The sequence below is a fragment of the Hydra vulgaris genome, chromosome 11 (assembly GCF_038396675.1).
Source record: "Hydra vulgaris chromosome 11, alternate assembly HydraT2T_AEP".
Classification (NCBI taxonomy): Eukaryota; Metazoa; Cnidaria; class Hydrozoa; order Anthoathecata; family Hydridae; genus Hydra; species Hydra vulgaris.
In genome coordinates, this window is record NC_088930.1 from 21,794,380 (window position 1) to 21,820,372 (window position 25,993).

At 28.1% G+C, this 25,993-nt stretch overlaps 1 protein-coding gene across 2 annotated transcripts in view; it reads right to left on the reverse strand.

Moving 5' to 3' along the window:
* Nucleotides 1-22,501, reverse strand: part of LOC100208423 (kinesin-like protein KIF28P) — a 68,132-nt gene extending 45,631 nt beyond the window's left edge. The window contains exons 1-7 of one of the 2 annotated variants that reach the window (XM_065810454.1): nt 22,403-22,501; nt 22,229-22,284; nt 20,871-21,064; nt 20,649-20,781; nt 20,428-20,507; nt 5,241-5,276; nt 2,875-2,956 (exon numbers count right to left, since the gene is read on the reverse strand). In XM_065810454.1, coding sequence (XP_065666526.1) covers nt 2,875-2,956; nt 5,241-5,276; nt 20,428-20,507; nt 20,649-20,781; nt 20,871-21,064; nt 22,229-22,271 — 568 coding nt within the window. In that variant the 5' untranslated portion in view covers nt 22,272-22,284; nt 22,403-22,501. The remainder of the gene's footprint in view (nt 1-2,874; nt 2,957-5,240; nt 5,277-20,427; nt 20,508-20,648; nt 20,782-20,870; nt 21,065-22,228; nt 22,285-22,402) is intronic. The other variant, XM_065810455.1, reaches the window with a different exon arrangement.
* Nucleotides 22,502-25,993: the final 3,492 nt, after the last annotated feature.

Consider the following 25,993-nt stretch of genomic DNA (forward strand, 5'->3'; position numbering starts at 1 on the left):
AACCATATGACACCCGGGATAGAAGCACAAGCTTGGCAGCTAGAGCAGGTCCAACTACATTCATATTCAATACATATTCCAAAAACATAGTGTTTTTGGAATATGCCTCAAGGAGAATGAGCATAATTAGAAGAACTATCCCAAATATGACAACAGAATTCCATACAAGGATGAGATTTATAGAGCTATAGAATAGAATAAAGAAAAAAATGGGAGCACCATGCTGTCTTTGAAGAGAAATCATATTCAAGATTGGCTACTTTTTCTAAGCAATTAAAAATTAACTTTTTTGATCAAAATATATGGTTGTTTTTATGTAGCAAATAGTCTTCAGAGATAAGATTATTGGAAAGATCATTATTATAGATGTGAAACAACACAGGAGTGAAGAAGATCCAGTGTTCATTATCCAAGACAGGAAACAATATAAAGCAGGCTTAGAGTTATGCCAGCCTATTGATGAAAAAGGAGTGCAAAGCTGGCCTACAAAAATTTTCTGCTTAACCCTTACATTTTTGCACAAAAAGTTTTCTACAAGGCAGTAGCCAGATGTTATTATATGCTCAAGACAAGTATTTTTATCAAGACACTCTCTCTAACCTAAACTCAACCAAGAACCCCAAGGTAGGGAATATCTTAAGCCAGAGTTAAAAGGCAGCAAGACATCTTCCAGATTATACTTGATTACATGTTACCAGTGGCTGGATGATCATAATCTTGATCCTGACCTGTAATTTTTATATTTAGTTTTATATTATAATAATTATATTATAATAAAGAATAATTATTAATTATTCTTTTAACTGGTTAATTAATTAGTATCAGCATCGGTGATTTTTTTTGTCCACCGGTATTGGTATGGGCATCATCCAAAAATGTGCAATCAATACATCACTAGCGTACAATAAGTTTTCTATAGGCTTCACACATAAACAAATTAGATAAAAAGTTATATACATGGCAAGGGTTTTCTATTATGTAAAAACAGAAAAAACATCTTATGTGCTGTTTTGGTCTGCTTCTAAACATTGCTAAATGTCAGATTTGCTTCTAACCATTTACTAAATGTCAGGTTTATTTGATATGCTGATACCTAGCGTGCCTAAAAAGATTTTACCTTTATTTATTAGATTACTTTATTTTGAACTTACTCTAAATAAAGGGTAAATAATGAATAAAGCTGCAAACAAAGCAACAAGCAGTAAAAAAGCTCATGCAAGAAATAAAATTACCAACAAAAAAAAAGGAATTAGAACCATTAAAATATTTTTAGAATATAATTTTTACACTTTAGAGCACTTATCTATTAAAATTTGATTAAATATTTAAATTTAAAAGTCCAGACTTTGAGATAGCCATTCAAAAATATTGACGTTATTTGTGTCAAAGTATACCTTCATTTTCTCAATTGTTAAGTAGCATAATCTGATTGGAGCCTTTGCTAGTGTGGCTGGTAGAGGAAAAAAACGCAAGACCACCAGTGCAACTGATTGAAATATCATCATTAACATAAAGAAAAATAAATTTGTTTCAGCAACTACATTAGCTTTAAAAATTCAAGAAGACCACAACATCACAGTGATTCCTCAAACAGTCAGAAATCGTATTAGAGAAGAAGGATAGAGGTTTGAAATAAACCTTTTTTAACTTTTAAACAAATGAAACATCGATTGGAAATTGCAAAGAAGTACCAAAAAAATGCTAATATCATATTGGAAAAAAAATTTGTGGTCAGATGGGTCAAAATACAACCTTGTCTCATCAGATGGAGTCCAGAAAGTGTGGCAAAAAAAATATTATTGATGACAAAATTAATTGATGACAAAATTAATGCTTCAATGTATTGTGAAATTTTCAAAGCCAACTTGCAACTGTGTACTTAAAAATTGAGAATAAAAAATGATTTCATACTCCAGCAGCATAACGATCCAAAACATACTGATAAGAAAACAAAGGTATACTTTGACACAAATAACAAATCAATGTTTTGGAATGGCCATCTAAAAGTGCGGACTTGAATCAAATAGAAAATTTGTGATATATTTTGGACAGAAAAATTGGCGACTGAGCATTTCGACACAAAGAAGACTTAAAAGAAGCTATAACAAGCATATGGGATAATATAACAACAGAGAGACCCCAAATTTGGTCAACTCAATGCCAAATCGTCTAACTGAGGCAATCAAGACCAAAAGAGGCCCCATTCGATACTAACTTCCATGGAGTTTGATCATTTTGACATTTTTTAAAAAATGTACAATTATTTTTTTAAAGTCAGTTTTATGCATCATTTGATCAATTGTGTAAAAATCGATAGGTTTGAAAAGCAATAAATTCACCAATATAAAAATAAATTCTTAAAACAATACTTATATACTTGATAAGATATCTAAAAAAGTTTTTAAATATTTAAATAGGCAACTCAATTTTTTGATGCAATCTTTAAAACTATGATTTTTTTTAAGTGAATGATTATTTTTTTTGCATACTGTATGTATGTATGTATGTATATATATATATATATATATATATATATATATATATATATATATATATATATATATATATATATATATATATATATATATATATATATATATATATACACATAAGAAAACAACTAAAAAAACAAAACAGAATGTTTTAAAAAAAAGAACTTAAACAGAGTGCAGAAAATAAATAAACAGTTAACCGATGCAATGAAAATTATGAAATATGTTATTTCAAAAGTTTTAAGAAGTCAATTTTTTTATTTAAGAAAAATAAATTTTATTTTATTATGTAAACATAAAAGCCCTATACAAATTCTTGCCATAAAAATAAAACACTATCCACATTCTTACCATAAAAATAAAACACTATACACTTTCTTACCATAAAAACCTTGTTTTGGATCCTGTCTAACTTTCATTCCACCCTTAATGGTCAAAGTTGAGGCATTAAGTAAATCCCGAACCTAAAATTTTATTAAAAATAAATTAAATATTATAATTTTTTATGGTCAGATACTGCAAACTTAAGTCTACATGAAATACTGATATAATGATGGTATCCAACTGAAATAAAGTTGACAACAGTGGGCTTCAGTACATATATTGAGTAATGGTCAGAATTTATTTAAATAGAAATACTTTAAGAATTGTGTATGGAAGTTAATTTTAAAGGAAATGACTACTTGAATCAAACTAAAGTTTATATGGAAACTTAAAACTTAAGTTTTCATATTAAATATAGTTTTCAACTAGCTTTTAGACTGTTATTTTATATTAAAGGTCATAAACCTAAAGCCATAAATATATCCAATATTGCTTATATGTTGCTAAATATACAAAGAAATGATTACATAGGAAAACTTGCAAAAATGTAATCAGATTATTTTAAAAGACAATTTAGTTAAATTATTTTCTTGACAAATGCTATAACTATAAAACATTATTATAAATGTTTAAGAAATAATATTTCATAGAATAAATGTTTATTAATTGTTATTTTTAATGTTACAATAAACAAATCACCAATTCAAATATATTTAAATGTACACATACTGACCACATTACTTAGGAATAAGTTTTTATCTTTCTTATTTTTATTTTTGCTTTAAGGTGCCCCCAACATTATTACAGAGCACCATGAAATTTGTATTTAACTAAGAAGTTCACATTCACACAAAAAAATCTTGAAATACAATATTATCAATTTTTGTGTACAGTGCTCAAGTTAATTATATCTTTTAAGCAACAAATACATACTTGTGATTTTAAGAAATCTTTAAACAATTCTTTTATGCATTTATAATAACAATAACACTTATGATAATGTTTTGTGTTTACTATGTTTTGAATGTCTTCTATAGGAGATCTGAGTTCTATTTTTGAGATCATCTTGAATTGCATCAAATCTTGTAAAATTAATATGGTGTCATCTTCCTCTTGATTGCTGGATATATGATAAATTATTATGGTGTCATCTTCCTCTCGATTACTGAATATATAATAAATTAATATGGTGTTATCTTCCTCTTGATTGCTATATATATGATTTTAGTCTAAACTCAGTAATCTTGTGAACCTCCATCGCAAAAATAAAAAAGCGCATAAACATCACTTAACTATAATTTCAATTGGCTTTTTTTATAGATTGTTATAATGGTAATTTTGAGAATATATTTTCAAATAAAGGAATTTTTTTTCCTTTTGGTTAATCTCAATAACTCACAAAAAAATCTTTGTTTATTATATGCAATACAACAAACAAAGGGAACAAAATCACATAAATATTATAAAATTATGATAGAATTCCTTTTTCAGTTTTATATATACTTATTTGTAGAATTTCTCAGTTGGTTTCTAAAAAAAGTAAAGTCGATTATAATTAAAATAAATAAAATTCTAAATTTTATTTATTTTAATTTTTTTTCAATAATAAAATAAAAATAAAAATTTTAGAACACTATTTCCTATAACCCCAATTCATAAACTTAACTAATAGATGTTATAATATCAATATATATAACACTGATATAACATGTTTACATACATACATACATACATACATACATACATACATACATACATACATACATACATACATACATACATACATACATACTTACATACATACATACATACATACATACATACATACATACATACATACATACATACATACATACATACATACATACATATATACATACTACATACATACATACATACATACATACATACATAGATACATACATACATACATACATACATACATACATACATACATACATACATACATACATAAATACATACATGCATACATGCATGCATGCATACATGCATGCATGCATACATGCATGCATGCATACATACATACATACTTACATACATACATACATACATACATACATACATACATACATATATACATACATACATATATACATACATACATACATACATACTTACATACATACATACATACATACATACATACATACATACATACATACATACATACTTACATACATACATACATACATACATACATACATACATACATACATACATACATACATACATACATACATACATACATACATACATACATACATACATACATACATACATACATACATACATACATACATGCATACATACATACATACATACATACATACATACTTACATACATACATACATAAAGTTATATCCATTTAAAAATACATATAAGTATAATATTAAAAAACATACCTGTTCATTATAAATTTCCATCATGCTCAATTTCACCTTAAATATAGAACAAATAAATAAATACTGAATTTATAGCTACATAAAACATAAATAAAATTAGGCACAATAAATAATTTAGTTCATTTTTTGCTTCCGAAAACATCATAAAAAACTAACCACATTTGCTTTTAAAGATTTAATTTTTTTTTTGCAGTAAATCTATTTCTCTACAATTAGCATGCCAATAACAAGTTCACCTTATGTTACTTTTCAAGTTCACCTTATATTACTTTTTTTATTAATTTAGTTTTAACAAAGGAATACAAAAAATAACAGGAGGCTAAAACAGTTTTATACTTCATTAAGTAAGAGCCAATCTAAGCTTAAATAATCATGAACTTACCAACAGATTCAAAAAAAATTATGAAAAATGTCTTTGATCAAATACAGTAAAAAAAGTGGGTACATAGGGCTGCTTTAATTTAAACTGAGCAGTTGTGTGTAACATTTATACTGGGTGAATCAACCAACACACCTGAACAGAGATGCTAGAGAACTGCACGGTTCCATCAGTAGACATACTAATTGATCGAAATGATTGGTGGCAGTTTCAACAAGATATGGTGCTTGGGAATTATTTTATATGCTAGTTTAGATGTTTATTTTTGTTGCACCAATTTTGATATATCGCAGCATTTTTATTGATAATTTTTGTTATTATGTTCAATAATGTTTTTATATATAATTGTATATTTTAGTACATCATCCATGATGCAAAAATTTAACTTCATCCTCTTCTAATCCTTCCAGTGTGGGCAGCAAAGATTTTTGTAGAATACTAATGTATTCTTTGGAATTTATTTGTAACCCATCTTCGACTCTATGCAATCTGCCCACACCTTTGGCAGAAAAACAACCCCAAACCATAATTCCAAGATTACCCTTTACCGTTTGGTGAATACAATCTGGATTTAATTGTTCGTTCTTACGTCTAATGCACATCTGTGGACAATCTGAATGCAAACAAAATCGTGATTCATCTGACCATAATATTTTTGTCCAGTCTATGTTTTTATTATATTTTACCCAAGCTAACCTTGCCTTTATAAGGCGTGCTGTAAGAAGAGGTACTTTTTTACACGGGTGTATTTTGAACCCCTGATCTTTAAGACGCCTCGAAATTGTCCATCGGCTAACCTTTTTATCATCAGAACACGTAAAAGTTTCTGCGATATGCGTCATAGTGGTTTTTCGATTTTTTAAAACATTCAATTTTAACTTGTGACAATCTCTTTCCGTCATTTTTCTAGGTCTGCCAGAACCTTTTTTTCTAGCTGCTGTTTTATTGTTTTTCTGACGTGAAAGTATCTTGTGAACTCCACCAACACTAATGTTTACACCTTGAGCTTTCATAATTTGAATAATTTGGCGTATCAATTTACCGGACGCACTCATTCCAACAATGATTCCTTTTTGTTCCATTGTTAAATAAGGTCCTCTGTGAAAGAAAAATGATAATATTTTTAGAGTAATATATGAAGAAAATATTTATTTAATGACAAACTATGTATTCTAAATGAATATTTTTTTTCTTCATAAGAATCCAATAACATCAAAATTAAAGGGGATTTTTTATTTTAAATAAGTTAGAGGCATAAATAATAACCAAAATAAAAATAAATAAAAATTACCTTTTATTTGGAGACATTTTTTTCCTTTTAATTTTATAATAATAATATAGCGATAATACGTCCTATTTCACCCACGCTCTAATATCAACTACAGATTTTGCTGACAACGTTCACTGTATTCATATCTAATGTTTAGAAGTTTATGTTTTCTTTGAAAGATAAATGTAAATTCTTTGATAGTACGAACAAAAATAAACAAGCTTGTATGAGTTGTCCAGAGCTCTTTCATTTTATGCGTAGGCAGTCGCTGTTCACTTTTTTTTGCTCGCCAGTGTATATATATATATATATATATATATATATATATATATACATATATATATATATATACATATATATATATATATAATATATACTGTATATATATATAATATATTGAATATATATATATCTGATGAATCTTTGTTGATGAAACACAGTGTTAAATGGAAAAAAATTTTGTTAAGTGATTTTCTACTACTAATATAATTGCTCTGTTCTTTTAAGAACATTGAGCACTCTATTGTGTAGAATACTTTTTAAAGTTGTTTAAATATGTATATATATATATATATATATATATATATATATATATATATATATATATATATATATATATATATATATATATATATATATATATATATATATATATATATACATATATATATATATTTATATATATATATATATTAGGGTGTGTCAAAAAAAAGTCATGTCTGAAAAAAAAAAAGAACCCTAGCTTATCATCTGCCCAGACCATGATTTAGTACTAAGGATTTTTTTTTTTTTTTTTTTGGAAAACCGTAAGGGTCCCACCAGGGGGTAAAAGGGGCAATTTTTATAGCGTTTTGTACCATTTTTATAACTGTTTGGAGGAAGTCTTAAAATTTATATTTTTAATTTTTTTTTTTATATTTCTGTCTGTAAAGACCTATTTATTCTAAATAAAATGGGCTCTTATCTAAAAAAAAAATAGATAAAAATTTTAAATAGTTTTACAAAACCCCAAAATCCATAAATATTTAACAAAAACAAATATTTTTACGCAGCACTTATTTAGGCTTTTTTAAATAAAGTTCTAAATCTTTTCAGTAAATAATATGTTTTATTGAAATATATTTTATATAAAATTTTGTTTTTTAGATTAAATAATAAAAAAATTAATAAAATGCCACCAAAAAAAAAAGCTAGAAGTAATAGATTGGATGAAATATTTTTAGTTAAAAATTTAATCTCCAAACTTCCAGCAAAGAGATTCGCAACTGCTAAAGAGTTAATTCAATATTATCTCTTTCTACGAAAATCAAAATGTGAAACAAAAGTGAAATGCTTAGTAGGTTGTCCTAACCTAGATTGTCCTAACCTAGGTTGTCCTAACCTAGGTTGTCCTAACCTAGGTTGTCCTAACCTAGGTTGTCCTAACCTAGGTTGTCCTAACCTAGGTTGTCCTAACCTAACCTAGGTTGTCCTTAGTAGGTTGTCCAAAAGTTCTTCTTTTATACCTAACTGCCCAGTTAATCAGTCTGACTGCTGCATACTATCTAAACTGATGGATCCTTGGATACATGGTGGATTTAAAGTGCTTACAATACAAAAGCTTAGGTAATTTTTATCATTGAGTTCTAATCAGTTTATTCTATAAACCTTTATACAAGTAAATATTGTTTTTTAAAGGATTAAAGTTGAGAAATTGTTAAAGGAGTGGGTGAAATTAAAAGATAAAAGAAACAGAGCAAATCCTGCTGATGTAAAAAAGAGACATTTATTTGAAGAACAAATGAATAAAGTATTTTGGATTGGAGAACACCCTCATGTTATGTTTGAAGAAATACTAAAAGATAAAATGAGAAGAGTGAAAGACAAGGAAGAAGATATTGCTTTTTTAAAAGACCAGCTTGGGGAAAGGAAAGGATTTCTTGGAGGTAGAGATAAAAGATATGAGTATTCTGTTGAAAGAAATAAAAGAAGCAAATCAAATTTAGAAAAAGAGCTATCAGTAGTGTTAGATACAAATGATTTAGATTATCTAAGTTCTTCTAGTGACACTAGCGACAATTTAGGCCAGGAAACAGATATCAACTTTGATTGTAACGAGATTCCTAATATTCAAAATTCTGTTCTTCTTCCTAAAAATATACTTGAATCTACCGCTCATACAGCAGTTGGGGAGGGTATAACACCCCACCAACATACAGCTTTGATTAGTAGTGTTATTGTCATGGCTGGTGGTTCTGTAGCAAACTTCAAGTGTTCTAAATCCACATCTTACAGAGCTGCAGAGAACATAATATCTGCCGGAGCAAAAGAAATAAGGCAATATATAAAAAACGCTGTAGTTTCATCAGACTCACTAATGACCATACACTTTGATAGAAAAATAGTCAATGAATTGACGGCCGGAAAGCAATTAAGAAAAGATAGAATTGCAGTTTTGGTAAGAATTGATGGGAAAACAGAACTACTTGGCATTCCTCCAATAGAGTCTAGTTCAGGGGATAATCAAAAGCAAGCTATTTTTGAATTAATGGAGTTTTTTGGATTAGAAGATAAAGTTAAATGTATCTGCTTTGACACAACTTCAGCAAATACAGGTGTTTGGCAAGGTACTTGCATGAGATTAGTTCGTCAAATTCAACGCCCATTGTTGCTGATTGCATGTAGACATCATGTAATTGAGCGGCACATAACTCATTTCTGGAAGATATAGATAATGAAACTAAGGAACTGAAAAGAATATTATTACCACCTGGAACATGGATATATACTCAAAAATTAGCTGCTATTCAGTTTTGTAATAATGTGATCAATTTAAAGATCTTTAAAAAGGTGCTATTATAATTTTGATTTTGTTTCTATTTATTCTAAATATTTAAAATAAACAATTGTAACAAATTAAAAATATAACAAAACTTTTTAAGATGAAAATGTTAGAAAAGAATACCATGAGCTAGCTGAACTTACTTTAATGGTTCTATCGTCAAATAGCTTTAAATTTCATTTACCCGGACCAGTTCACCATTCAAGATTCATGGGAAAAGGTTTATACTATTTAAAATTATATCTTTTAATGAATGAAATCCCAAACCTCACTGACAATGAAAAAGAAGAAATAACTGGTATGGTTTTATTCATTTCTCTATTCTATACAGAGTGGTTTCTAAAAGCAGAGCTAAGCTCTTTAGCACCAGCACAGGTATATGGTCTTTTAGTATTTTATTGAGAAGTTAGAGGGCTTGTTATTGAATAAAATGATTCAAAATATTTATTAATATTATTTAATAGGATATGAAAGCTTACTGGCAAATGAAAAGGTTTGAGGAATGGAATCTACATGGCTCCCAGGCTGTTGTGAGCTCTATTCTCAGACATACTTGGTATCTGGATCCCACTTTGGTAGTTTTCGCCCTAGCAGATGAAAAATGTAGGGAACGTGGTGATATGGCCAAGAAACTGTATAGTTTACAAAGATGTCCAATTGACAGTTTCCCTTTGGAGCGCCAAATAATGGACCAATCTGTATTGAAAAGTCTTAACTTCAGTAAAGATGAGCCTCCTAGTTTAGCTCCATTAATAACAGACAAGTCGTGGCTAGTTTTTGACATGCTTAGACATGGAAAGGCAGAAACTCAATGGATGAAGATACCTCCAGAGTTTTGGGAATTCAATGATTTTTATCTAGAATTTAGAGCAACAGTCACGGGACTTGATGTTGTTAATGACTGCTCTGAGAGGGCGATTAAGTTAGTTCAAGACCTAATAAACAGAGCAAATTCCGAGGAGAAAAGGCAGGACACCCTTCTCTTTACAAATAATTACAAGAAAAACAGAAAAAGTAGAAAAAAAATTGATTACGAAAAGGCCGCTAGCAAATCTAGTTTCTTTCTAGAGAAAATCTAGTTACATTTTTTTGTTAAAAAATTTTTAAAATCTATTTTGCTTTGTTTTTAATAGATAACTGAAATAGAGATAATCATTAATTTACTGGGATTTCAATTTAAAAAAAATTTTACTTTTGAAGTTTTTTGAAATTTTATTATTTTGTAATTTTTTTTTTAGTTAGAGAAAAAAAAATTGGTTGGTTGGTTTTCACTATTTTATTGCCAAAAAATATTTATTTGTTCCCTATCCTCGCCCTCTCTTTTTTATATTTCTTAAAATAAACCCTGCAGCTGAATACAAGTGAATTTAATATAGTACTGCGTTAAAACTAAATCAAAAATAAAACCTACTCAAATGAATTTCAATAATTTTTTTTTAATATTTATGGGTTTTATAAAATCCAAAAAACCCTAAAGTTAAGGTTTTTTAAAACTATTTAAAATTTTTATCTATTTTTTTTTTAGATAAGAGCCCATTTTATTTAGAATAAATAGGTCTTTACAGACAGAAATATAAAAAAAAAATTAAAAATATAAATTTTAAGACTTCCTCCAAACAGTTATAAAAATGGTACAAAACGCTATAAAAATTGCCCCTTTTACCCCCTGGAGGGACCCTTACGGTTTTCCAAAAAAAAAAAAAAAAAAATCCTTAGTACTAAATCATGGTCTGGGCAGATGATAAGCTAGGGCTCTTTTTTTTTTTCAGACATGACTTTTTTTTGACACACCCTAATATATATATTTTTTTTTTTTTTTTTTTTTTTTGTTATTCACCTCCTCAAGGCCGAGAAGGCCACTACAGAAGAGGAGGCTACTTAATAGTCGTTATAACCCTCTCTCAACTCTATAACTCCGAAACACGAACCTTGTGGAACAAGGCCGTGTATATATATATATAATATATATATATATATACATATACATATATAGTATTTTTGGTCATTTTTTTGATATAGTCTTTTGATATCATTTTTAATAAATGGTCTTAAAACTCTCTCTCAATATAGTTAATGGAACTATTTTAACTCGTGCTTGGAAAGTACTAGAGATGTTAATCCTTTTGCTCAAATTCCACCACGCACCATGACAACTTTTTGAAAATTTTTCTCTTTTATAATAGGATACTCATGGTGTTTTTTGATGTTTATTTGCGTAAATTTATTTGAATTTTGGATCACAATCAGTTAGGTGGAACAGTTTTCATCTGTAGTAATGGTTTTTGTCTGATTTTATCTAATATATTCATAAAATTTTTGTAAACCTTCTCTTGATTACACCAGATAATAATGCAAGTACACATCCTTTTGAAGCTTTTTATACAAATTATTATGTTAAATTATAATAAATATTTTAACAATATAACGTTTATTTGTTTTTTTGTTTTTTTTGAAACATCTTTGCTTCCAACAAGGCTGCAAGCAACCACTAATTAAAGTTGGAAGTTACTGGAAGAGAAAAGATGAAGATTGTAGAGCAAAATAACAATTGACAGAAAACTTAAAGGATTGCAATTTATATGAATCAGGAAAGCAAGATGAAGGAAGCAAATTCCAAAGAGCTGATGTTTGAGGAAAAAAACTAGACAAATAAGACTTTTTGGAGCACATAGGAACAGTCACAGTAAAAGAATGACACTTAATTGATTGACAAGTAACACGAGAATGAGTTTTAGTAGATGGCACAAGAGACACTAGCTCTTTAGAGCAGTGCCCATTATAGTACTTGTAGAAAGGAGAAAGAGAAGCAACATTATGACGATGTGATAATGGTTAGAGGTTGGCTGCAAGTGCAGGTCCAACTATGTTTACAATGCGTTTTTGCACATTGTCTGCCCCAGATATGGAAACAGTATTCCATACAAGGCCGGATTTGAGATTTATAGAGGTAGAGAATAGAATCCAAAGTAAGAAAGTGTCAAGCTCGATAAAGAGATGCAACCTTAGCAGATGCTAACTTTGCAACTGATTTGATATATAGTTTCCAAGAAAGATCAGAAGTAAGAGTTAATCCTAGAAGATGAAGAGTGGGTGGCTCATCAAGTACATCACCGTTCATAAATATAGGAAGATCTAAATTATTGCAAAAATGATTGGCTGAAATAAATTGAGTTTTATCTGTATTGAAGTTCACCAGCCACTGTGAGCCCCATGCTGTAGCAGAAGTGAGATCCTTTTCAAGCTCAAATGCCCCCTCCAAGCAATCAAAGAGTGTTGGCTTCTTATCATGACAAGAATAAATGGTAGTATCATCAGGAAACAATGCCACCTTAGATGTGAGAATATCTGGAAGATCGTTAATGTAAATTAAAAAGAGTATAGGGCCAAGGATAGAACCTTGAGGAACCCCTGAAGTTAAAGAATAAGAATAAGAGTGCCGTCCATTGAGGACAACTTTTATACTACAATTGGAAAGGAAGGATTCAATAATCTTAAAGATGTTGCCATATACATCTTAAGAAGAAAGCTTATGGAGAAGACTAGCATGCCAAACTTTATCAAAAGCTTTTGAAATGTCAAGAGCGATGGCCTTAACCTTTCCACCTTTATCTAATGCACGATAAAACCTATCGGTTATTACTGTTAGCAAATCAGCTGTAGAACGAGAAGATTGAAATCCATATTGATGGTCAGAAAGTAAATTATTAGAGTCAAGATGAGAAATTAAGTGTTTGTTAATTAAAGATTCAAAAACCTTGCTTATAACAGGAAGAAGACTAATGGGACGGTAGCTAGATGAATCAGATCGCTCTGATTCATCTAGCTACCGTGTGAGGAAAACCATGGAGGAGAGTGAGGCTTGACCTGGAATTGTCAAGAAGAAACAAAAGATTCCATGCCAGCCTGGGTCCACAAAGTTATGTAAGAAGCACATTTGTTGACAGGAAGATGCAAGATTTCTACCCAAGGGCCATCATGAAGAAAGTCACGGAAAGAGTCCCAGTCAGCATTAAGTTAGTTGTAAGAGGTACGATAATAGGGGGATTCAGGTGATGAAGAAGAATGAGATATTAGGTTTAGAGAGATCAAACTGTGATCAGAAGCACCTAAGGGTGATTGTGGAGAAACTGAGCACTGACTAGGATCAGAAAGAAGACATAAGTCGAGTAGAGAAGGTAAATGATTCGGGTTGTCTGGAAAGCGAGTTGGAAAGTTGACTATTTGAGTTAGGGATTGAGAAAGGCAAAATTTGTGGGCTTTAATGCCTGCAGAATCACTGACACTAGAGCCAAGCCATTCCGTGTCATGAGCATTAAAGTCACTGACAACAACAATACAGGCTGATGGATAAAGAGAGAGGGCTTGGTCAATATGATCAGAAATAACATCAAAAAGAGTGCATCTTGAGATGAAGGAGAGCAATATAGAACAAAGAGAAAGGCGATAGAGTGAAGTGGTGCTAAATGAAAGCACATGAATAAATAGTTTGTGGATTCAAACCTAGTTTCACGATAAATGGGTGAATTCTTACGAATTTAAATGTCCAGGCCAAGCATGTGACTATTGGAGTCTTTACGAATTAAAGGAAGATAACCATCAACACTAAGACCGCAAGATGAGACAGCTGAACTCAAATTAGCCTTACAAAGAGCAAGTAGGTCATGTGAACTTTGCAAAAGATAAGACTCAACAGAAGAAAAGTTACTTCGAAGACCACGAATATTAGTGAATGATAAGTTTAGAGAACTTGGTAATGATGATGGTTTTTTGTGTTTTATAGATTTTCGTACTTTATTCATTTTTAAATTTGTTGAAGAACTTGACTCTAAGCATAAATAGTACTCAGAACACTATTTAAACCCTAAGCCGTAACAAAGGGCTCCAAATGTGGCCTTGGCAATGCACACCAAAAGTATAAACAGGGACACCATCCATGCGCAACATGGCACTGTTAATAATTGCGCAACATGGCACTGTTAATAATGTTAACTTTCTTGATATCTTAATTTTCCTTTCTCTGTTATTTAGTGTTAAGCTATTATTGCAAATTTTATAGCATATTTTTTGATAATTTATCAATAAATTATTGCCAAAATTGTACATTAATACATTTTTATATATTCTTTTAATTGTATGTAAAAAAAAAAATGTCTCTGTGAGATTTTGAAAAGCGTATTACCAAGTTTTATTTTTAAGAAAAAATAGGTTATATTAATGGCTAAAAATAGACTATATTAATGGCTCCCTTAGACGGAATATCTTTAAATAAAATTTTAACACAATATGAAACAATAAAGTTATTAGTTACATTAATCTAATTAAACTTTTGTTGAAGAAAAATGAAAAGTCCTTTCAATGTGGAGAAAAAAGATGAGAAAGATGTATGATAAGGTTTTAGCTGTATGTTGTAATTGATGAGATGATAAATCAAAGTGTTGGAAGAGAAAAAACATTGAGACAAAACAGTGTTCATCTAAGAAATTTAATTACTTTTTGACATCATCACAAAAATTTATGCAGGACTTTTACAAACAGTTTTAGTATCACTCCCTCGTGCTACAAAATTGGTTTTATACATTGTTTGATTGATCAAAGATATAAAAATAATAATACTTAGCTAGGATTTGATAAAGAGTATCTCTCTTTTGTTTTACAAAATTACGACAAAAAAACTATTCACATTGAAACAAATTGTATCTTGATAAGAATATAATATACCCATCTGTTTCAAATAATAATAATAACTTAATAAATATAAGATACTTTATGCTTCATTGGAATTTGATATATTTATTTAAAAAAAATGAATATTGAGAGGATTGTTCACAAATATTGCAAATATATTGTTACAAAATAAACATTTGATAAAAACAAAATTTTTTCTTAAAAGTTCCACTTTTTAGCTAAGTGAAAAAAACTTTTTTTCATTGGCTTTAATCTCATTTAAACAAGTTGCCAGAAAAACCACCAGACTTTTGACAAACCAGACTAAATGAGCATCTTAAATGAGATAAACGACCCGTTTATAAAATGTTTTAACTTATCTATTAAAATAAAAAAATTGACTAATTGTGATTTTTTTGGTTTTAAATAATGCTTTAACCAAACACAAATTAAAGGTAAAAGAAGCACTCCTTATTTTATGGGAAAGTTCCTTACTTGATAAACAAACTTCTCACAAACTTACTTATAAACTTAGTTATGATAGTTACTTACAATTAACAATTATAAGTGATAATTACTAATAATAATTACAATTAATAATTACAATTAATAATTAGAAGTTATAGTTACAAGTAATAATTACAAGTTATAATAGCTATTTACAATTGCTAAAAGTTATAATAGAGATAAAGTTGTAATGGAAATAAAGTTGTAATAGAAACAAAGTTATAATAGAAATAAAGTTGTAATAGAAATAAAGTTGTAATAGAAATAAAGTTGTAATAGAAATAGAGTTTCATGTGTTACCACAATTAATAAAATATTTATTTTGCCACAATTTTCTTAGTAGAAGTTACAATTTATTTTTGTATTTTAGATTGGTTTAGATCCGGACAGAAATTGGTAAATAGTTAATGTTAATTAATGTTATTAATAATCTATTTTTAATTTTTATTTTTCATTAGTTTTTGGTAATAGTTTTAAATATTTAAATGGTTTGATAGTAAAAATTAAAATTATTAAAAAACTGTTTGAAAAGTCTGTTTAAAATTTCATTTATATAATAATGTATATGTATTGATTACACAAAGAATAGATGTAAAAATATAAATGATAATACAAATTATATTACAAAAGCTATATATGCAAATGATTTATTAGTTAGCTTAAAGACGTTTATATATACAAATGATTTATTAGTTAACTTAAAGATGTTTATATAAAATAGTAATTGTTAGTAATTGGACTTCTAAAAATTAACATTAAATGATGATTTGTGGTTACCATATCTTATTTTCCACTCACAACCCATTGATCTAGTATAAACTTTGTTGGGTTGGTTCTTAGCCTTAATGATACATACATTTGTGGATCTACACTTTTTATTGAAGGGACATTTTGCTTTACTATACAATTGTATTTTAAATCATTATTTTCGATTTTTTGAAAAAATTTATTTTTTATTATGGCTTTTAAAATTTTTTAAAATTTTTTCAGTGTCAATCAACATTTGTCACCAAATATTACTTTTACAGTGTTTCTTCGAAAGATTTTGTATAATTTGTGAGTTTTAGGAAAATTTATTTTTAATTATGGATAACATTTAGTTTTTATTTATTTTAGACGCTGTTACCACAACAGGAAAAAGTTATAATATTAAATTTGCAAAAAAAAAGAAAAATTTGTATAAACAGTTTTTCAAACACATTTCTTTAACAAAAAAAAAAAACTAATTAAATAATGAAACAAATAAAATAACAGTTTTAGCTGAACACCAACACAATCTAGTGAGCTAACACCCACACAATCTAGTGAGCATTTGAAAATGATCTTTATTTAGTAAAATCTATTAAGTTTAGAAACATAAGTAATCAATTTAAACAAAATCAAAAAAAGATATTTTGAAAATGATAACCAGCAAAGATGTTTTGATAAAACCAATAATCTATACAAAATGTTTAAAAACCAGCATAAATTAATGAACAAAAACAAAAAAATAAAACAAAACGTAAAAAAAAAGCACACCATAATTTAGAAAAATCAGTTAACTTAGAGGCCAAACAAATACCCTTAAAATAAAATTTGATTTACCAAATAGAACGTCTGGCAATATCACCAGCATTTATATCTTAAAAAGACCACAAAAATTCCTTTGAATTAAAACTAGCATGATATTTCATTACTCTGGAAAAGAGCAAAATTGGAATAATAGGCTAAAGACTTTAGGACACCACAAACATAAATTTAAGGAATAGCCTTAAAAAAAAAACAATCAAGAAACACAAATAATATTATCACTTGGTTCAACAGCATTCCTGGAAAAAATAATTTTTTCTTTATTAAATTAAATATAAATGAATTTAACTATCTATAACTACCAAAATATTTAAAAGTCATTTCTTATGCAAAATAACTTCCTTAACAGATGTTCTATTTAGAATTGTAAAACACTGCCAAAAGTAGAATTTATAAACTTAGAATTATAAAAACTGAAAACCTTACTTTCAGATCAGAGCTGGGCAGTTGCCCGACTTGGTCTGCTATTCTGAAACTCCACTACATGAGGACTTTCAATATGGTAGCGGTATTGGGAAAGTGCTTTTACTAAGAAAATTTGGTAGCTGACTGATGTTGCTACCAAAAAAAAAAAATTAAAAAGTACTACTCTGCTACCAATTAATTTCAGAAATACTATTTAAAATTGTTTAAATTAAAGACTTTATTTACTTAAAATGAAGTAAAAGTGAAATTATTTTCCTGTATTATCAAAATATTTTTAGATGTGTTATATTTAATTTAAATAGTTTAAAGAAGCGGCATGTGTGCTTTATATAAAATGTCAACAACTAGCTTAATTTATTAACGATATTATCTAAACATATGCATTAATTTAGACATTTCTATCATCTAATTAAAGTGACCTTTATTTAGGGTTGAACAAGAACTTTTAAAAATACAATTATAGAACTACTGGAACTTTCTCATTGTGATATATTATAAATGGTGTAATGTATTTAATGTTCTTTCCATTTAAATTTCTTCATGTAAAATAATGTTCATTCTCACCATTTTTCACTTTCAGTTTTTCAAAATATTTGTGTTTAATTTGTGTTTTTTTTTTTGACTTATGGTTTTTTTAGTTGCTGCTTTTATTTTCAAAAAAAGTTTCAGGAAGTCAAGTGTCAAGGAGTTAATAGAAGCACAAACTGGGAAGCTCTAAGTAGACGCCATGACAGATTTGCATCAGGAGTTTATTATAAACAGGAGAGTGTGTTGAAGCAATTTGCTTCAAAAACTGTTAACTGATAACTGTTTCTAGTTCCAGAATATATTTTTCAAGATTAAGAAGTGTTGCAATTGAAATTCGGTATTTCACATAGGTTTTTTAACCCTTAAGTTGATGCAACAACTGTGGTAATGGTGTAGTGGTATAGTACTTGCCTAATAACCAAGAAGTTCAAAGTTATATCTCCACAAAGCCCCTGGTACTACTGCGCTCAACTTGTTTTTCAGCACAATGGCCTTGCTCGTCAAGGTATCTGTTTCAGAGTTATAGTGTTGAGAAAGGGTTGTTATCACAATTATAGTAACCTCTTCAACTGTAGTGGCCTTCTAGACTTTGGGGAGGTGAATTAACATTTAAAAAAATTAAAATACAAACAAAGGTTTAAACTATGCTAGCACCTTTACCCAGTTTGGTTTAGTCACTTAGGAAAAACAGAAGATCTTGAGCTGGTCAAATTGACCCCTTTCTTTTAGGAGGAAATTCTAAAAAGTTACAATAATGATATCATTTTACAAAAGCACTGTCAATGCACAGACAATGAACTGGCTATGAAATGTAAAGATACCTAATAAGTATCAATCTGGAATTTGAATCCTAGGACATTTTTTTAAAGGTGGCTACAAAAGTCTAGGGAATATGGAATGCCCAAAATAAGAGGACTGTGATAACAAACAACATCAAGGCAGCCCTGAGGTTGACAACACCAGAGATCACCAGTTTGAACTTCTTATATGATGCTTTAAAACAACTATCAATCAAAGTACATAATTTTCTATGTTTTTTGTTTTATATAAATATAACACTCTAAACTTTCTATAATGTTTACATTCATACGGTATTTCTATTTTTTTGTGCACCCCTGTTACAAGCTGTCAATTGTCAGCTAACTTGCCATGAATATAGTACAGTAAAAAATACAGTAGATGCATAATTAGAGACCTTTTCACATAATCAACACAAAAAAACTAGATTTTGTGCCCAAATCCAATGAGACTCACCAAGCAGAAACTGGAGATATCAAGGAAAGCTACAATTTACTCATAAAACATTAGCAACACTAAGTAGATTTAAATATAAAAAAGTGTAAAATACTAAAAAACATAATTTTATATCATCCCATATGGATACCAAAAACTCAAGCTGAGAGAGAGAGGAGCAGCAATTTATTTTCATTTGTTTATATAAAAAAAAATTAAATAAAAAAATTTTTGGTAGCAGAGGAATGGTAGCGGTTTCTGGTTCACAAAGGTGTAGAAAATAGCAGTAGCGCTTTTTAATATTTTGTAGCAATGCCCAGCTCTGATAAACACACACAAAATATTATAAGCAATATTATATGAAAAAAAGTTGTTAAACATTTGCTGATGTGAAAATTTACCGAAATTGTAAAAAAGCGGAACTAAAGTAAATAGTGAACAATCCAGTTTCTATTTGGTATGTAAAATGTATTAGATTGTTATTAATTTCAATACAAACATTGGCGAAAATAATTTACCATGTTTGTGAAGTGAACTTAATAAAATAATGTTTTTATTAAAAATGCTCAAGAAGTTTTCTATAGAAATTTTCTTGTTATCTAACAAAATTAGGTTTAACCAAGAAAAAGGTTATTTTTACAATGTTTAAAAAAAAGGATATAATATAATAGAATGCCAATTAGAATTCTATAATAGTGTGCCAGTCTTATAATCTTTCAACCTTTTAATTTTGAAAACATGATTGAAGGCTGTTTTTACAAACATCAAGTAATTTAAAAATGATACTAACTTGATACTCTGTACTTGAACCTTCTGATTTCTTTTTTGAAATATCTTCAAAAAGTCTTTCACATGTAACCGGAACAATACCTGAAAATATTAATTAATTATTGAACTAATGAGTGATAAATAGTCAATCAAAACAATTCAATAATTATGTTATTAATTAATGACAAATTTTAGGAAATTAATTATGTAATAAACAAACTATGTGTATATATTTATTGTTACCTAAATTTACACCATATCCAACCATAGAATATGATTTTCCTGAGCCGGTTTGCCCATATGCAAACAAGGAGCAATTATAACCTTTCCACGCATTAGACAATACACCTTCTCCAAGGTCAGAAAATACAGCTTTCTAAAGTTTGTTAATAACATAATCACAATTTTATAAAAAAAGGTATCATAAAAATAATTTTAAATGCAAACATTTTATGAAATCTATACCTGATCTGCATAACTTGGATTTGCAGGTGATAAATACCCATTAGGCTGCTCCTCAAAACCATCATGTGACCAATAGCTATAGTCAAATGCAAACTTTCTTGGTTCACTGTTTGGTTCTTCAGGATTAGAGATATATGTTGAACTTCCTGACATTTTAATGCAAAGGACTGCATTTCTTTCTTTTTCTCGTGAATTGTGTAATGAAATTAAGCAAAATATTATTACATATGTAATAAAAATAGGCAGATACATTGTCTACATAACATGCTTATAAAATCCTTTAGAATTTAAAACAACAAAATTTTAAGGTTCAAAACTTATCAATACTTAATGATATAAAAAATGTTGTACAAAATTTTTATAGTAGTGTATTTCAAAATTTTTTTTTTTTTGACTAATGGCGGTTTATATTAGGGTTGTTTTCTTGCAATCAACTAATCTGATTACTTTTAAACTTTCTTATTTATTTATTTGAAAACAGATTGATTATGAATAATGATTATATCTCTTAGCTGTTTTTACAAATCCAATTATATAATAAACTCATTAAAAACCACAAATCTGAAAACTTTGCTCTTGTATGAAACCTTTAGACAATTGTCTGATTCTAAATCATATAACTATGTACTTCAAAACTGATATTAGTAATAAGCACATTTAAAGTTTAAAAAAGTAGAAAAATTTCAATCTCAAAAAAAAAAAAAAAAGGAAATTTTTTTTTATGTTTGTGTCTTTCCTATAACAAACACAAAAAATAAAAATAAAAAAGTTTTTTTTTTAATTTTGCAAGAAATACTTAATAATATAATTTATTTTTTACTTCAATACTTTTTATATTTCTTGTGTTAAAATGTTTTATTATTTTTGTATGCATTGCAAGAAATAAAACAAATAAATTAAAAACTAAATAAAAGAAAAAAAAGAAAAAGAAAGTTTATCAAAATGGGAAAAAAAGCTAACAGTTTATTGACTAACAATTTGTTATGTAAATTTCACAGCGTATTATGAAACATTTTTCTGTTACTATGAATTTCAACCGCATTGAACAATTTTAAAAATTATTTGAGCATCAAAACGCTTTTTTAAAAACACTAATTTGAAAATTATTTTGAATTATGAATAATAAAAACACTAATTCTGAAAATTTATAAAAATTAAGCTATTATTAAAAATTTTTCGTTACTATGAATTTCAAACATTGCATAAACTTTAATTAACTGCAAAATTTAATTAGAAAAAATATTTTTTGGTTACGATTATGTTTTTTGTGATTAAAAATTTGAATTAAAAACAAATAGCCGCTCACACACTCTCAAGTGCATTTAATTTATTATACAAACTTTAATATGAAAAAGATATAAATGGTCGTACGCGGACAGCAACTTTTACATTTTCAGACATCTTTTTTAACAAGCTAAAATAAAAATTATGTTAGAATATGAAAGATACTAACCTTAAAAAAAATCTAAAGATTAATTAAATTAACTGAAGTGAAATGAACTCTATTATTTTAGAAATCTAAGAACATTAACCTAAAATCACTTTATAAACAAACTTTTATACTTTCACTTTCAGCGTCTTGGAAAGCGTGAGTTTAGTTTTTTTGAGAAATCACAAAATTTCATAAGTTACGATTTGTTTTCACTCTCCAACTGAGATTTACCAGACAACTCACTCACAGAGTTTATTAGTTAAAAAAAATTTAGTAGTGTTAATAAATAAACAAAAAATAATTTGAATTGGATAATCTAATAAGAATTTGAATCGTAAGTTTTTTTCCAGATTATTAAGATGCTCTTAGAGGACATTTATTGGCTTTGTCGCAGAACACTGCGGAAAAACACCGCAAGAAATTTACTTCATTCTGTCGAATAAATCTAAAAACTGTGTCTTCTATTTGCAAGGGTGACAGGAATAATGTCGAAAAATGAATTTCGGAATAATGTCGAATTTATTAAAAAAGCCTAATGTCGCAAAAAAAAAAAGGAATAGTGTCGCAAATGAATTTTATGAATAGTGTCGAAAATAAAAAAAAGAAATAGTGTCGCTAAAGAATTTAATGAATAGTGTCGAAAACAAAAAAAAGGAATAGTGTCGCAACTAGTAAAAGAAATGATATCGCAAACAGTAAAATCGGAATAGTGTCAAAAACGAAAAAAGGAATAGTGTCGCAAATAATAAAGGGAATAGTGTCGCAAATATCAAAATTGGAATAGCGTCGAAAACATAAAAAAGGAATAGTGTCGCAAATAGTGAAAATAGAATAGTGTCGCATATAGTAAAAACGGAATAGTGTCGCAAATAGTAAAAACGGAATAGTGTCGCAAATAGTAAAATCGGAATAGTGTTGCAAATAGTAAAACAGAATAGTGTCGCAAATAGTAATTACTATTCCTTAGATTCATTTGCGACACTATTCCGTTTTTACTATTTGCGACACTATTCCGTTTTTACTATTTGCGACACTATTCCGTTTTCACTATTTGCTACACTATTCCTTTTTTATGTTTTCGACACTATTCCTTAGATTCATTTGCGACACTATTCCGTTTTCTATTTTCGACACTATTCATTAAATTTATTTGCGACATTATACCTTATTCTGTTATTCGACAATCAATCTTGCGACATTTTGCGACACTATTCCTTTTTCACATTTTCGACAATCAAATTTGCGACAATAAAAATTTGCGACAATCAAAATTTTGCGACACTATTCCGCCACACCATTTGCAATTTACAAAAAAATGTGTATATTATTTTTACTATCTAGGTATTAATTCGATTTAAATAAGGAATACTATGTGAATTATGAATTTATAATAGTATTATCTTTCGAATTATTAATAAATCTTCGAATTATTAATAAAATTTAAACAGTAATTTGTTTCAAAAACCATTTTTATAACACGTGCCATTGTAAGTAGGAACTCAAAACACTTATATATATTTTAAAATAAATGCATTTGCCCGGGTTAAAAATAAGCTAGTAAATATTTTGGGAAATTTTAATCTATGCATCAAAGAGATCAATTGAACTTCAGATGTTTCAAAACGAATACGAAAGTCATATCGTAGTAAGATTGCTTTCAAGAAAAACTTATCAAAAAAATTTAATACATATTAAAAATATAGGAATAATTTAAACATATAGTATAATATATGATCAGTGAGGCGAAAATATGCAATATTTTATATAGATATACGATATCTGCAGATATAAACAAAGTAACTACAGTAAACTTTCGACATAGCTTTAAGATGATTATCTTCCTTAAAGTGCAAGGTCGGACTGGTCAGGGAGGTTAGACGGATTTCCCCCGGGTCCCTGCAATGTCTGAAAGTGCTGGGCCTTATTATAAATTAAGATGCACAAGTAAAACACACAAAAATACAAATTAATAATAACTATTTACTATTTACATGCATTAATTTTGCTTTTCAATAAATATACAAAGTATTAATATTTGTGGTAGAGTAAATTATCTTGAGTAAAAGATTAAAAAATTAATTTGTTACAAAAAAGCATTAAGTTTTGTGTTTTTATCGTGCTATGCGTATATATTTTATATAAGTCGAGGGTCCTGGAGTGGGTAAAAATGTGCTGGTTAAAAATTATTTTTGGGCCCCTTCTCTTTCGACGATTGTTTTATGAAAACATTTAAGACGTAATAATAATTATAATAATAAGCACTTCTAAGAAGCCAGTGCTTCCCGACCATAAAAAGCAAGTGCTTCTCGATCATAAGAAGCCAGTGCTTCCCAACCATAAAAAGCCAGTGCTTCCCAACCAGAGAGACTCAGATATATTTAATGGGGCTGGAGATTTTATTATTTAAATATTATTATTTTTTAGTAAACATATTTCAGTTCTTTGTATTTATAAAAAATATATAGTGAAATACAATTGGAGTTTGAATTTTTACCAAAATATTTTTTTCAGAAAAAATTAAAAAAATTAATATTACAATAAAATAAAATTTATAACATTGTAATATAAAATTAAAATTTTTGATTCAAAAATTAAAACCTTTGATTTTTAATTTTGTGTAATTGGCTATGTTTTGTAAACAATAAATTTTGTGTAATTGGTTATGTTCTTTAAATCATAAAATAAAAATCTTATTCGGTTACCATAACTTTACGGTCAATTTGTATTTTAAGGAAAAAACATAAATGTGGTTGCTGGATGCATTGACCACGTTTATGATTTATTCCTTAAAAATGGTAAGACTGCACTTCTTGCACAATGTTATGCACAACATGTGCACACCTGTTTTAAAGTATTTACAAACGGATGGTTTGGAATTTCTAGTTGCTACTAAGATGGTAGAAACCACTCCAAACCGCCTTATTGCAGTCAGTAAAAATTCCTTGATATCCTCGTGTTTTGAATCATTTGCAAGATTGAATAACAACATCATATCTGAAGTTAACAAAGATATTGAAGAAACTTTTGAAATTGAGCTCTCACAAAAATAGCTCGACAACGAAAGCAGATGTCTAGTGAAAATACGAGCGATGAAAGCAGGCAAGAATTTCAGAACCTAATAAGGCAGTTTAAGATTAATGTATTCTATGTTATTGCGGATACTGTACTTTTTTAAGGTGAGAGCACCTTGAATCATTTATTTTAATGAATATTGAAAATGACATAAAAATTGATCACAATAAGGTCGTTCACAGTTTGAAAACATCATCAAAACTTTTTACGGATTACTTGCTGTAGTGTAATACTTAAAAATACAAACATTTTTCTTATGTTTTGATGATTAATTTCTCAGTAAATAATTAAAAAATTTGACAAATAACTTGTATTTTTTCTAATATTGATAAACTTATTGGGAAAATACATTTTAGCATGGCAATAATGTGCAAAAATTAAAGTGGTGCGACGCTATAATTTAGAATTACTGTATTTTTAAAACTTTGCATACGGGTTTGTTTTTTTAAACGTGCCGAATTAATTGATAGATGGAGTGCGTGGTCAAATATTTGGAAATTTGCATGCACAATATTAAAAATTTCCTATACTCTTATAACAAAAAAACTATGTGATTAAGGGTTTAACTTATTTTTACTAAATTTTTTGCTACCTTAAGAGCTCCATACATCTCTCCCCG